Here is a 13745-nt window from a genome sequence, read left to right on the forward strand (position 1 = left end):
TGTTGTATAGTTAATGGAATTGCAGCAGTGTACCAATAACAATTTATTCAGGGTCCCCTTTTTGCATTGTTTATGTGTGTATTTTGTAAGATGGGATCTACTATAGTCCAGGCTGGCCTTGAACTCCTTGAACTTCTGATCCTCCTGTTTCAACCTCCCAGGTGCTAGAATTATAGACCCACACCCATCACACCCAATTTTATACTGTGCGGTGCTGGTGATCATGCCAGGGCTTTGCACATGCTAGGCAAGTACTCTGCTAATGAAGCGACATGCCCACCGCAGGACCCTTTAATTATCCAGGGCTGCACTAATAGGTAGCTACTGGCCGGGCATAGGGATCTATTTAGATATAAACGAATTAAAATGGAATTAAATTTTTAAAAGCTCAGTTTCTCACGCTAGCCACATTTCAAGCGCCCATTAGTCCCGTGCAAAGTGTCTACTGTGTTGGAGAGTACAGGAAGAGAACACTTCCATTGTGTCAGGAGTTTCTTATAGACCGCTCTGGCAACATTGGAGTGTGTTTCTCTATTTACCAATAATCAATTTTACCCTGAATCTGTGTATAAACCAAGCTCAAAGGCTGGTGTCTAAGCTCTTCTACTTCCTAGTCCTGTAGTAACAAGTGTAAGAATTTTGTCTGGTCAGCATGCAAGCAATAACTCAGCAAGGATGCCCAGATTCAAATGTGGAAGCAGGAGGGGCGGGGAAGGGGCGGGGCCGGCTAGGAGCTCAGCTTCAGTCGGGGGCGGAGCCTCGCACCAGCCCGGGGCGGGGCCTGGAGGGGCGGGCCCGAGGGGCGGGCCGGGAGGCGGGCCCGCCAGCGGGTCGGCGCGCCAGCCCCGCCTTGCGTGCTCACGTGACAGGTCGGCGAGGCCCGGCTCTTGCAGTCGTCCAGGCCAGCGAAGATGGCGGCCGAGAGGGAACCTCCTCCGCTGGGGGACGTGAAGCCCACCGACTTCGAGGAGCTGGAGGACGGAGAGGACCTGTTCACCAGCACGGTCTCCACCCTCGAGGTGAGGCGGCCGGGGCCCCCGCCGGGGAGGCCCCCGGCGCCGCGCGCGCGCGTGTGTCCCCGCGCCGCGCGCCTCCCTCGCCGCCTCTTCCCCCGGCGCGACTCGTCCCCTCCCCACTCCCGGGGTCTTGTCCAGGCCAGGTCCGGTGACACCTGTGACGCTGGCCGCCCCTCAGGTGCCTGTCAAGGGGGCTGGGGCGGCCTGGGCGGCCAGGCCGGCCTCCGGACAGCCGCCTGCGGGCCTGGGGTCCGACCTCATCCTCCGGGGGGCCGGGACCCACCGATGGAACCTGGCCGTGCTTGCGGGCTCTCGGGCCTTCCGTGTCACTCGCGCCTCTTCCTCCAGGCAGGAGGAAGGCTTGTCCCCCCCCGCTTCCCGGGCACCTCCGCTCCCTCTGGGATTTCAGCAGCCCCCCCGGGGAAGAGGGGCTTGTTTCCCTGCCCACCGGAGGGTGTGCCCTGCAAGGAGAGAGAGCCGGGAAGTCATGAAGTGAACGCTCAGGGGCTGAGGGTCCCCCGGGAGGTTTGGGTGCGCTTTTCACCGTCCGTGTCCTTCATGGACTGACTGTTCGTTCTCTTGGAGATAGGAGCCTCTTTAAAAAAAAAAAAAAAAATAGATAATTGCATTTAATTAGTAGACTTCTTGGGTTGGGGGGGCGAGATCTCGTGCAGCCCAGGCTGGGCTCGAACTCACATGTAGCTGAGGATGGCTTTGAACTTCTGATCTTCCTTGCCTCTCCTCTTTCCAAGTGCTGAGATCAGCTGACGTGAGCCGCCGCTTGGGTTTTAGACTTTTCAGGGGCTGTAATGTTTGGAAAATACAAAGTCAAAGGAGGGAGTCGGCCAGGAAACTTTTTTTTTAATTACTAGGGGAGAAATAGAAACAGATCTCTACTCCTTTTTCCTCTTTTTTCGCATGGTCAGCGATCTCTGTAGCTGTGTTCCTGTTTTTGTCAAAGGAAACACTCATGAGTTTAACCGTGTTGGCCCGCCTTTTTCTAGTCACATTTGAATTGCTTTACATTGAATGAGAGCGTATCCACCGGAAATCCTAATTTTAAGCATGTAAGCACTTTGCTCGGAAAATTGTTTACCTCAGATGTAGTTTTTTTTTTTTTTCCTCTTGTGTGTGTGTGTGTGTGTGTGTGTGTGTGTGTGTGTGTGACTTGCTTACGAAAATCAAAGAACAACTTTTAGGAGTTGGTTCTCTGCTCTCACTATGGTCAGGTAGTTTTCCCAGCCTAGCAGCTCACCTGCTCTCTACTTCCTTACAAAGTTCTCTAGTTCAGTTCTGCACCAAATCAACTGGAGCTAACTGTAAAACACCCTTATCTGAATTTCATTGGCCTGAAACTGAAAACCACTAACTACATTCTACTAATTGTATCTGTAGTGGTGAAGCCAAACCCCACCTCCCCACAGACTGTAGATTCTTTGGATGGTGCCTTGATCGTCTATATGTTCTAAACAAAATCTTGAGTATTTGTATCTTGATGCAGCTAATACTGGTTTAATTGTCAAAACCCTATCTCCTAAAATTAGTTAAAATTACTTTGCAGAATATATTTTTCTGGGCAGGGAGAGTTAGTATCCTTGTATACTTTGATATCTTTTATGTAGCTTAAGGTGTGTTGAACATATCTGCAGGGTCCCAAAACCTGCATCGTCTTCCCTAGATACAATACACAGAGTAAAAAGGACTATAGTCTGTATCTCTACATTTGATGTTTGGCCTTTTTTTTTTTTTTTAAAGAAAGTCTGCATAGTTTTATTATGAATATACTTATTTTGGTTAATACACTGTGAAAGTTGTAAATAAAGTTGTTAATTGGTCATTGACCTGAACCCGTTATCTCAAGAATTCATTTTAAAGAAAGTGGTGTGACTGTGAGAATTTTAGCTGCGTTTTAAAAGTTTTCAGGTTAGCATACAAGGTTCGTTTTCCCCTCTTCAGAATGTTTGGGAAATATCTATGAGGGATCCTGTGTCATTACTTCACCTCTTTTACATAGAGCGTCTTACACTTTGGGTGCAAAAGAATCCCCAGTATTCATGCACAGATGCCTGTACCTGGCTGCAATTCTATATGTTTAACAAATGCTTTTTCTTTCTCTCTGTGTAGCCTAGACTGGCATGGAACTCCTCTTGGCTGAGCCTGAGTGCTAGTGTTACAAACATGTACCTCCGCTCCTGGCTGTGGACTGGTATTTTTCTTGTACTTGGGTTGAACATGCTCAGCAACACTCCCAGCCCCAGATCAGTATCTTCGAACTGTAGATAGAATTTATTCAGGGGTCTTGTTGTACATATCATGATTCTATAGGACACTGTAGAGGCCTATAATTTATTTGTTTGTTTTGAGGCTGACTTTCCTACATATGATTCTGTAGGACACCATAGGGGCCTATCATTTGTTTGTTTGTTTGTTTTGAGACTGGCTTTCCTATGTATTGTGATTCTGTAGGACACCATAGAGGCCAATCATTTGTTTGTTTGTTTTGAGACTGGCTTTCCTACATATCATGATTCTGTAGGACACTGTAGAGGCCTATCATTCGTTTGTTTTGAGACAGGTTCTCACTGTGTAGCTCTGGCTGACCTGGAACTCAATATATAGACCAGGCTGGCTTTAAACTCGTAGAGAATCTCTTGCCTCTGCCTCCTGAGTGCTGGGATTAAAGGCATGCACCACTATGCCTGGTCCATCAGCCCATTTATTGATTGGGATGTTTGATTTCTTATGTAGGTTTTTTTTTGTATGTTCTGGATATTAATCTGTCTGGTGTATAAAGATTAATTATTTTTTCCCTATTCTGTAGACTGTCTCTTCACTCAGTTGCTTCCTTTGCTGTGCAGACACTTTTTAATGTTCTGAAATCCCATTTGTAAGTTGTTAGCATTGTTTCCTGAGTTAGTGGTGACCTTTTCAGAAAGTCCTTTTGCCAGCGCTTCCCCTGTCTTTCCTCTGACAGTTCCAGGGCTTCAGGTCCTGTTTTAGGGTCTTTAGTGCATTCAGAGTCGGTTTTTATACAAGGCCAGTAATCGTCACTTTCATTCTTGTACATGTAGATAGCCAATTTTCCCAGGGCCATTTGTTGAAAAGGGTGTGTTTTCAGTGGTGTGTATTTTGGACATCTTTGTCGAAAATCTGGCTGGGAAGCTGGTGAGATTTTTTAGTGTGTAACTTGCCGTCAAGCCTGATGACCACAGTTCAATTCCCAAGGAGGTAACCAACTCCCTACACATTGCCCTTTGACCTCCACAATGGCATGCATATGCCCCTCATCCCCTCAATAAATGTAAGTTAAATTTGTTTTTAATCAGGTGCCTGTAGTTGCATGGATTTATAGCTGGGTCTTCTGTTTTATTCCATCTGCCTCCTTGCTTGTTTTGTGCTAGTACCATGTTTTGTAGTGTCACTTGAAATCAGTTATGATTGCACCATTGCTCTTTTCCTTGCTTTCCAGTTTGTTGACGCTTCCATATGAATCTCAGTATTCTTTATATTTCTGTAAAGAATGTTCCTGGAGTTTTGTTAGGGATTGCATTGAGTCTGTAGATTGCCTTTTGAAAGATAAATCTTCATAATAGTAATTCTGTTGATTCGTGAGTGAGGGGAGTTATCTCATTTCATAGTGTCTTCAGGTTTATTTCTTCATTGTTTTAATTTTTTTGTAGAGGTCTTTTGCTTCCTTGCTTAGGTTTATTCCAAGATGTGTCTGTTTGTTTATTTTTAGAGAATTTTGATGGGATTGTTTTCCTAATTTCTTGCTTAGCATGTTTGTACAGACAGTTGTGAGCGATCATGTGGGTGCTGGGAATTAAACCTGGGTCTTGTGAAAGATCAGTAAGTACTCTAACCACTAAGCCACCTCTCTAGCCCGAATTATCCTTTTTTTTTTTTTCTCTAAGATTTTTTATTTTTTGTGTATGAGGTTTTTTTTCTTTTTCCCCAGGGGTGGAGAGGTGGCTGTATTAATGTGTGCATGGCTCATGCATTCAGAGGTCAGAAGCATCTGGAGTAACTGGAGTTACAGGTAGTTGTGGTCCACCATGTGGGTGCTGGTGGAACCTGGGTTCCTCTGCAAGAATAACACATGCTCATAACTTCTGTCTGAGCCATCTCTCCAGTCCCTGAATTACCTTTGTGATTTGATCTTGAATTTGGTTTGTAATTATTTTATTGAGGATTTTTGTGTCTGTGTTCATCAGGGAGATGTGTCTGTAATTTTCTTTTCTTTCTTTCTTTTTTTTTTTTGGTTGTGTTTTTGTCTGGTTATGCCACCAACATAACACTGGAGTCATAAGAAGAGTATGGAAGCATTCTTTTCTTTTCTATTTTATGGACTACTTTGTGAATGATTGTTGTTGATTCTTTTTACAAGTTTGGTAGAATTTTGTAGTGAATGCATCTTGGGCTGGATTTCTTTTAGTTGGAAGATTTTTATTACTCTCTAAATCTTGCTTGTCACAGACCTGGTTTCATCATTTATGTCTTCCTTAGTTTTACTTCAGTAGGTCATATGCATCTAGAAATTAATTTCCTCTTGATTTTCAAATTTAGTGGAATATAAGTATTTTAAATTTAAAAAGGATTTATTTTTATTATTTTTATGTGTATCTGTGTGGGTGAGTGAATGCTACATGTATGTGGTTCCTGTGGAGGCCAAGAGAGAGCATGAGATCTCTTGGATCTAGAGTTATAGGCCTTCCAGGCCACCTGACATGGATTCTAGAATTAAACTTGGGTCCTCTGGAAGGACAGCAAGTGCTCTTATCTGCTGAGCTATTGCCCTAGCCCCAAAATACATTCTTAATGTGTACCTTATGATTTTATGGCTGATTCTTTTCCATTGTATTGGGGGTTGGGATGTGTGCTGCCTATATACAGTGCATGTGTGGCAGTCAGGACAAATTTGGGGGGTTGATTCTTTCAATTATGTAGGTCCTGGGAAACTTGGGTTGTTGGGCTTGGCTGAGAGCCCTTTACCTGTTGAGTCATCTCACCAGCCCAGATTTTTCTGACTTTTTTTTGGAGACAGGGTTTCTCTGTGTAGCCCTGGTTGTCCTGGAAATTGCTCTGTCAACCAGGCTGGCCTGAAACTTGAGACCTGTCTGCTTTTCCAGTGCTGGGATTAAAGACATGCACCACCGATTTTGACTTTCATTGGTTGTCTACCTTTTCATCTCTTTATTGAGTTTGTTTATTGGTCTTGTTCTTTTAGTTTGGCTAAATGTTTTTTAATCTTAGTTATCATTTCAAAGAATCAACTCTTCATTTTGGGGGGGACGTTTGTATCTTTAAAATTTTCTGTCATTTATTTCCTGATTTTTTTTTTCTTTTTCTTTTTCAATCTACTGACTTGGATTTGCCTTGTTCTTGTATTTCCAGGGTACTGAGGTTATGTGAGAACCCTCTGATTTTTTAAAATATAGGCACTGGTAGTTATGAACTTTCCTCTTAGGAGTGCTTTCATTATATCCCATAGGTTTTGATATGTTCTCTACATTTTCATTCAATTCTTAGAATTGTTAAAATTTTCCTTCTTGATTCTTCAATGACCCATTTATCATTCAATTGGGTGTTGTTTAATTCCCATGAGTTTATGTGTTTTCTATAGCTTCTCTTGTTATTGATTTCTGCTTCATTACACTGTGGCCAGATTGGAAACAACAAAAAGCTATTCTGTTTTTCTCTATTTGTGTTCTAATAGGATCTATTTTAGAGAAAGTTCCATGGGCTACTGAGAAGAGTCTGTATTTTAAAAATATATTTATTTATTTATTTATTTGGTTTTTTTCTGAGACAGGGTTTCACTGTGTATCCCTAGTTGTTATGGAACTCACTCTGTAGGCCAGACTAGGCTGGCCTTGAACTCACAGAGATCTGTCTGCCTCTGCCTCCTGAGTTCTGGGACTAAAGGCATGCACCACCACCCCCTAGGCTTTATTTTTATTTTTTAAATTGTGTGTGTGTGTGTGTGTGTGTGTGTGTGTGTGTGTGTGAGGGTGTATGCAGTTGCACATGTTAGAATACATGGTTAGAGAGGGGTAAGTGAACAACCTTGTGGAATTGGCTCTCCCCTTCAGTATTTTGTTTGTTTGTATTGGTGGGATAATCTGTCTTATTGGTGAGAGTAGGGTATCAAAGTCACCATTATTGTGTTGAGGTTAATTTGATCTTATATCTAGTAGCATTTGTTTAAGTTGTAGTCTTCTTGGTGGATTGCTCCCTCATCAGTATGAAGTGACTTTATCTTTTGGCTTGAAGTCTGTTTTGTCAGATGTTAGCAGAGTGACATATTTACTGCCTGTTGTTCTTTCCTTGGAATATGTTTTTCCCATCCTTTCACTCTATTGTTTCATTCATATGGAGTTTTTTTTTAATTTATTTATTTTTATGTGTATGGGTGTTTTGCCTGCATGTATGTCTTTGCACCACATCCAAGCTTGGTGTCCACAGAGGCTGGAAGAGATCGTTGGATCTCTTGGAAGTGGAGTTACAGGTGGTTTTGAGCTACCTGATGATGGGAATGCTGGAAACTGAACCCGGGTTCTCTGCGAGAGCAGCAAGTGCTGTTAACCATCAAGTCATCTCTCTACAGCCTTGACTTTTAAGTTTTAAAAAATTGTGTTTGTGTGTGTGTTTGCCACAGACTTTGAGAGCCATCTGGGTCAGCTGGACACTGGTCACAGTCATTTCTACCTGCTTCTCTTACAAAGATTGCAGCTGGCTTAATAAATTATTTTATAGCAATTTTATCTTGAAGGAGTAGACATTATTGTATGTGTTTTACCATCACACAAATGGACCTTCTGATCCTCTTATCTCACCTGGAAGTCCTGTTTTTTGTTTTTGTTTACAATTTGTGTGTGTGGTATGTAGCTTATAGGAGTTATTGTCTCTATCATGTGGTTTCTAGGAATCAAACTCAGGTTTTTCATCAGGATTGACAGCAAGCATCCTACTCACTGAACCATCTTGCTAGTCTTTTGGGGTTTGTTTGTTCGTTTGTTTGTTTTTTGAGAAGGGTCTCACTTACATAGCCCAGGCTGGCCATAGGTTTTTAGCTTTCAGCAGTTCTCCAACTGTACCCTCCCAAGTTCCGGCGCTGCAAGCATGAACCACCATGCTTCACTATACCTCTTTCTCTGAACAGCATTGTTAAGGTACAGCTTATGGGCCAAATTGTTCACCTGTTAGGGTGTGCATTCCTGTGGTTTTTAGTATAGTGAGATATATGTATCTGTTACACAGTTAGTTTTAGAATATTTTCACTATTTTAGAAACATATCATGTACCCTTCAGATGTTGTTCTGCCATTTTCCCAGTCTCTAACCTTAATATAGCAACTAATCTATCTCTATAGATTTCCCTGTTCTGGAGTTTGGATGTGTGTGTGTGTGTGTGTGTGTGTGTGTGTGTGTGTGTGTGTGTGTGTTGTGTGTGTGTGTGTGTGTGTGTGTGTGTGTGTGTGTGTGTGTGTGTGTGTTTAAATGTTTGTTTTTCCTACTCAGTATTTCGGGGGCAAGAGATGTTATCATAGTTCATTGTCTACAACTATGAGAGTGTAAATAAATGAAAATAGGGTCTTGCCTTGTAGCTCAGAGTGGCTGTAAGCTTGTGATCCTCTGGCTTCAGTTTCTCCTCAGTGCTACAGTCTCAGAAGTTTGTCACTGTGCCTGGCTTCCACTTTCATGGTGATGTTTTTCAGTGTCATACTCAGTATATGTGAATGCAGGGTCACAAAGATTAAGGCTTTGGTCTCTTTTCTTTTCTATCCTTTTCCTTTTTTTTCTTTTCTTTTCTTTTTTTTTTTGAGACAGAGTTTGTCTGTGTAGCTTTGCATCCTATCCTGGGACTCACTCTGTACACCAGACTGGCCTCAAACTCACAGAGATCCGCCTGCCTCTGCCTCCCGAGGACTGGGATTAAAGGTGTGTGCCATGACCACCTGGCTGACTTTGGTTTTCTTTAACCGTTTTTTTTTTTTTTTCTCTCTTACAATGTAGTCTGGGCTGCCCCGAAACTAGTAATCCTCCTCCCTCGTTTTCCCATTGTTTGGATGGTATGAGTGCCCCACCACACATGACCTCTTTGCTTTTCCTTTATTTAGTTTAAAAAAAAAATGTTGTGTTTGTGTGCAGATGTGCATGTGGGTGCCCACAGAGGCCACAAGTAGGTGTTGGACCCCTGAAGACTGAGTTTGTAGGCTGTTGTAAGCTGCCCCATGTGGAACTGGGGACTGGATGTGAATCCTCTGCAAAAACTCTTAATCACTCAGCCAGTTCTCCATCTTCCTTCATTCTGTTCCAAGATGTGATCTCATGTAGCTCAGGCTGGCCCCCAGACTTGCTTTGTAGTCAGACATGGCTTGATCTACTAACCTCCCTCCCTCTGCCCCCACAAAACACTAAGATTACATGTACCACCATGCCCAGAAGATCAAAATGAAGATTAGAGGAATGTGGGTGTGGTTCAGTAGTAGAGTATTTGCCAGGCATGTGTACAGGGCTCTAGGTTCAACCTCTACCGCCACAAAAACAAAAGAAGCATTCATCCTACAAAAAGTTTACTAACCACTAAAGAAGGAAAATTTTTTTTGCCCTATGAAATTAAGAAATTCTGTTGTAGATCTATTAATGTAGAAAGGTAAGCCATAGACTGCTTGAAATATCTGTAATTTAAATCTGACTCCCTCTCCCAAACAAACCCTTTTATCTAAAAATATATAAAGACCCTCTACAAGCTGGGTGATAGGGGTGCACACCTTTAATCCCAGCCCTCTGGAGCAAAGGCCGGCAGGTCTCAGAGTTCCAGGACAGCTGGGGCTACACAGAGAAACCCTGTCTTGAAAAAACAAGACAAAACAAAAAAACTGTTAATGTTTATTTTTACAAAATGCTTGAAACATGTGTCAGTCTTGTCCCTCCATGGGACTTAGAACCACCATGGAACCGTATCTCTGGGCATGTCTTTTTCGGTTCATCTAGGTTAGACTAATTGAAGTGGGAAAGCATATTACAATGAGTGATTTACTACACAGACCAGTACAGAAGAGTTTCATATAGGCATAACATTAAGTAGGAAAAACTGCTAGGTATGATAGAGTCCCAATAATCCCAGACTTTGGGAGGGGGAGGAGGCAAGAGGGCTTCCGGTTTCTAGATCTGCCTGGGTTACATAGCCAGGTCTTATTAAAAAAGAGAAGAGCTCCAGGCAGTAGTGGCGCACGCCTTTAATCCCAGCACTCAGGAGGCAGAGGCAGGCAGATCTCTGTGAGTTCAAGGACAGCCTGGTCTCCAAATCAAGTTCCAGGAAAGGCGCAAAGCTACACAGAGAAACCCTGTCTCGAAAAAAACCAAAAAAAAAAAAAAAGAAGAGTAATTAAATTTTCCAGATGGATATAGTGCACACCTACACACAACTACATGGGTGGCTGAGGCATGAGAGTGCAAGTTCATCCTGGGCTGTGCTACATATAAAACCCCTTGTCACCAGAAAAGAAAAAGTATCTTGAGAGATAGCATAGCTTCAGTTTGAAAATATAGAATCTTAGAAATGGCTGTGTTCGTAATTCACCTAGCATTAAATCTGTGTGTACCTCAGTACACTTGTGGAGGTTGGAGGTGACTTTGAGAATCAGTTCTCTAAGAGACTGAACTCAGGTCATCATGTTTGGTAGTAAGAGCCTTTGTCACTGACTCATCTCACAGGCTCTAGTTTATTTTATTTGTGTATTTTTGTTTTGGTTTCTTCGAGGCATGGTCTTCGGCTAGTCTAGAACTTTCAATGTAGTTGGGGATGACCTTGAACTCCTAATCCTCTTGCCCCATCTCCCAAATTCTGGGATTGCAGGTGTAAACTACCATGTGTGCCCTTTATTTTCTTATTCTAAAGCAGGACTTTGAAATATCTACCCCCAGTAGAAAAATAACCATGATCTTAAAAAAAAAAAAAAACACTGACTCTTGTAGCTGGAGTTTTCTCCAGTCCTGCCTGGCCCATGGTCAAGACAAATCTCTCTTACGCGCCAGTCCTGCAGCCATTCAGACCCAAATAAACACACACAGGCTGATATTATTTAAAACTGCTTCTCTTTTTTGTTTTTCAAATAATTTATTTACTTTATTTTATGTGCATTGGTATTTTACCTGCATGTATGTCTGTGTGAGGGTGTCAGATCTTGGAGTTACCAAAAATTGTGACCTGCCATGTGAGTGCTAGGAATTGAACCCAGGTCCTCTGGAAGAGCCGTCTCTCCAACCCTGACTCTAAAAATCAAGGGACTTGTTCCAAATTTTGTTGTATTGTGGATAGTATGGTTTTGTTAATTATAACTAAGGATGATAAATACGTGCTTTTAAAGGGATGATATTAAGAGACTGTTGAGCAAAGGCGTTGCTTATAGTGTATTTTGAACCTTAGAGAAGAAAATATAAGTAGCTGTTCTTCCTCTCTCTCTCTCTCTCTCTCTCTCTCTCTCTCTCTCTCTCTCTCTCTCTCTCTCTCACTCCTCTCTCTCTCTCTCGCCCTTGCTCTCTTTTTTGGTTTATGAGACAAGGTTCTCTCTCTCTTTTTTGGTTTTTCGAGATAAGGTTTCTCTATGTAGCTTTGGCTGTCCTGGAACTCACTCTGTAGACCAGGCCTCTGTGTAGCTTTGGCTGGCCTCTAACTCACAGAGATCCGCCTGCCTCTGCCTGCCTCCCAAGTGCTGGGATCAAAGGTGTGAGCCATCACTGTCTGCATTGTTTTCCTCTCTAATCAAGAGAATGCTGTATTTCTTTATGAGGTACGATAAAAAGCAAGGAAGTATTCCAATCCATTGTCCACTATTGTTCTTTAACAGTCAAGTCCATCCTCTCCTGAACCAGCCAGTCTTCCTGCAGAAGATATTAGTGCAAATTCCAATGGCTCCAAACCTGTAGAAGTCATTCTAGACGATGACAGAGAAGATCTTTTTGCAGGTAATTGTCATATCTTGATTTTTTTTCTTTTTTTAGTAATAACCAATTATAATAGTATATGCTTTTAGAATACTCTGTAAGGCAACTGAAATTCTGTGTCTTAATGGGAACTCTTCTTGCAACACCCTAAAAAGTGAATCTGAGCATGGTTAATGCCTGTAATCTTAGCGTTTGGGACACTGAGGCATGAGGATTGCTATGAGTTCAAGGTCAGCCTGGCTTATAGGGTGAGACCTATAACCAACCCAAAACAAAACAAAACATAAACTTAGCAGGCTAGGGCCTATCTAGTTAGGTTGCTCTGTAAGAAATACACACAGACCAGTAAGAGAAGCAAAACTGCCCTTTATTTTTAAGCATTTGAAAATAGGTACATGGTATTGACCATACCCTTGGGAGGTAGCAATGACTCTATTGTTTTTGTTGTTATTATTTCTTACAAGTTGTCACAAAGCAAAATCAAAGTATGGATTTAAGAATCACTATATGGGGGCTAGAGAAATGCCTCAACAGCTCTTCCAGAGGGACCCAGGTTTGATTCCTAGCACCCACATGGTGGCTTACAGCCGTCTGTTAATAGGGGATTTGATAACTTCTTCTGGCCTCTGGTGGCACCAGGCACACATATAGTTCATAGATATACCTGCAAGCAAAACATCCATACACATAAAAAATAAAAAAGAATCACTGTGTGTTATAGGTTTGTTATTAGGTAAGTTGATGGTTGAGTTTGTTTTGGATGTAAGGATAGAATTTGGTGTAGTCCATTCTAACTTAAAAAAATGCTTGACTCTTCTAAATAGTTAGGCCTTAAAATTAAGATTTAAGTTAGCATTTTAATATTGGAAAGCAAAAATTAAAATTTTAATATTGACACAAAATTAAAATAGTAAATATTTTTTATATAGCAACATAATTTACATAATTGGCTTTAAGTTATTAATGTTCTCAACTTTTGTAGTGGTCCATAAGCTCTGTGCCCCTTGACATATTTATTTGTAACAAAGGAGTTTGTGTACAGAGTTGAAAATCTACAACTTTTTGTTAAATTCACATTTGTACTTGGAAGGTACAATTCTTTATTGCAAAAGTCCATATAATTTCCATTTTGATAGCCTGTAACAAAGGTTGTTGAGAGTGTGAGGCCATCCTAGGCTATATAGTGAATAACAAGATCAGAATACTTAGCAAGACTGTGTCAAAGAAAGAAAGAACAACAGCGTATTGTCAGTATTGGTTTAAAGACTAAATAATTTGGGGTTGGTGAGAAGAAATCAATGGGTGAAGTTCTTTCTGTATAACACTGACTATTTTTGAGTTTGATCCAATGAACTCTCAGGAAGTTGAGAGAACTGACTCTGAAAACTGTCCTCTGACCTCTACATGTACTCTGTGGCATGTCTTCCTGCACTGCCATACATACACCATGCATACATACTCACACAACAAAATTTTAAATAAAATCATTTTTATGTTTTACAGTTTAACTTAACTATGTTTTATAATGACATCTTTGGGTGATCTAAGACATTTTTTTTTTAATTATACTATGTTTGGTTCATATTTATTTATAATGCATTTAAGCAGATCTCTCTCTTTCCTTATGGAAGAGTATGATGCTAAGAACCTGTAAGTACAGCATATGCTATCAGGATAATGAACTTGTATCTAGTAGTAATAACATATTTTCGGTGCACAGAATACAGATCTGGCTAACGCAAAGTAGCCATTGTGACTTTATAAGCCAAAAAGAAACCAG

General features: G+C 41.6%; 1 protein-coding gene across 1 annotated transcript in view; it reads left to right on the forward strand.

Moving 5' to 3' along the window:
* Positions 1 to 848: 848 nt before the first annotated feature.
* The window catches only part of Snx2 (sorting nexin 2), a 47755-nt gene continuing 34858 nt past the window's right edge, over positions 849 to 13745 (forward strand). The window contains exons 1-2 of the mRNA XM_052742187.1: positions 849 to 1019; positions 11869 to 11986. Of these exons, the coding sequence (XP_052598147.1) occupies positions 912 to 1019; positions 11869 to 11986 (226 nt within the window). The 5' untranslated portion in view covers positions 849 to 911. The remainder of the gene's footprint in view (positions 1020 to 11868; positions 11987 to 13745) is intronic.

This window comes from Peromyscus californicus, unplaced genomic scaffold (genome assembly GCF_007827085.1).
Source record: "Peromyscus californicus insignis strain IS unplaced genomic scaffold, ASM782708v3 Scaffold_17__1_contigs__length_78620276, whole genome shotgun sequence".
NCBI classification, from domain to species: Eukaryota; Metazoa; Chordata; class Mammalia; order Rodentia; family Cricetidae; genus Peromyscus; species Peromyscus californicus.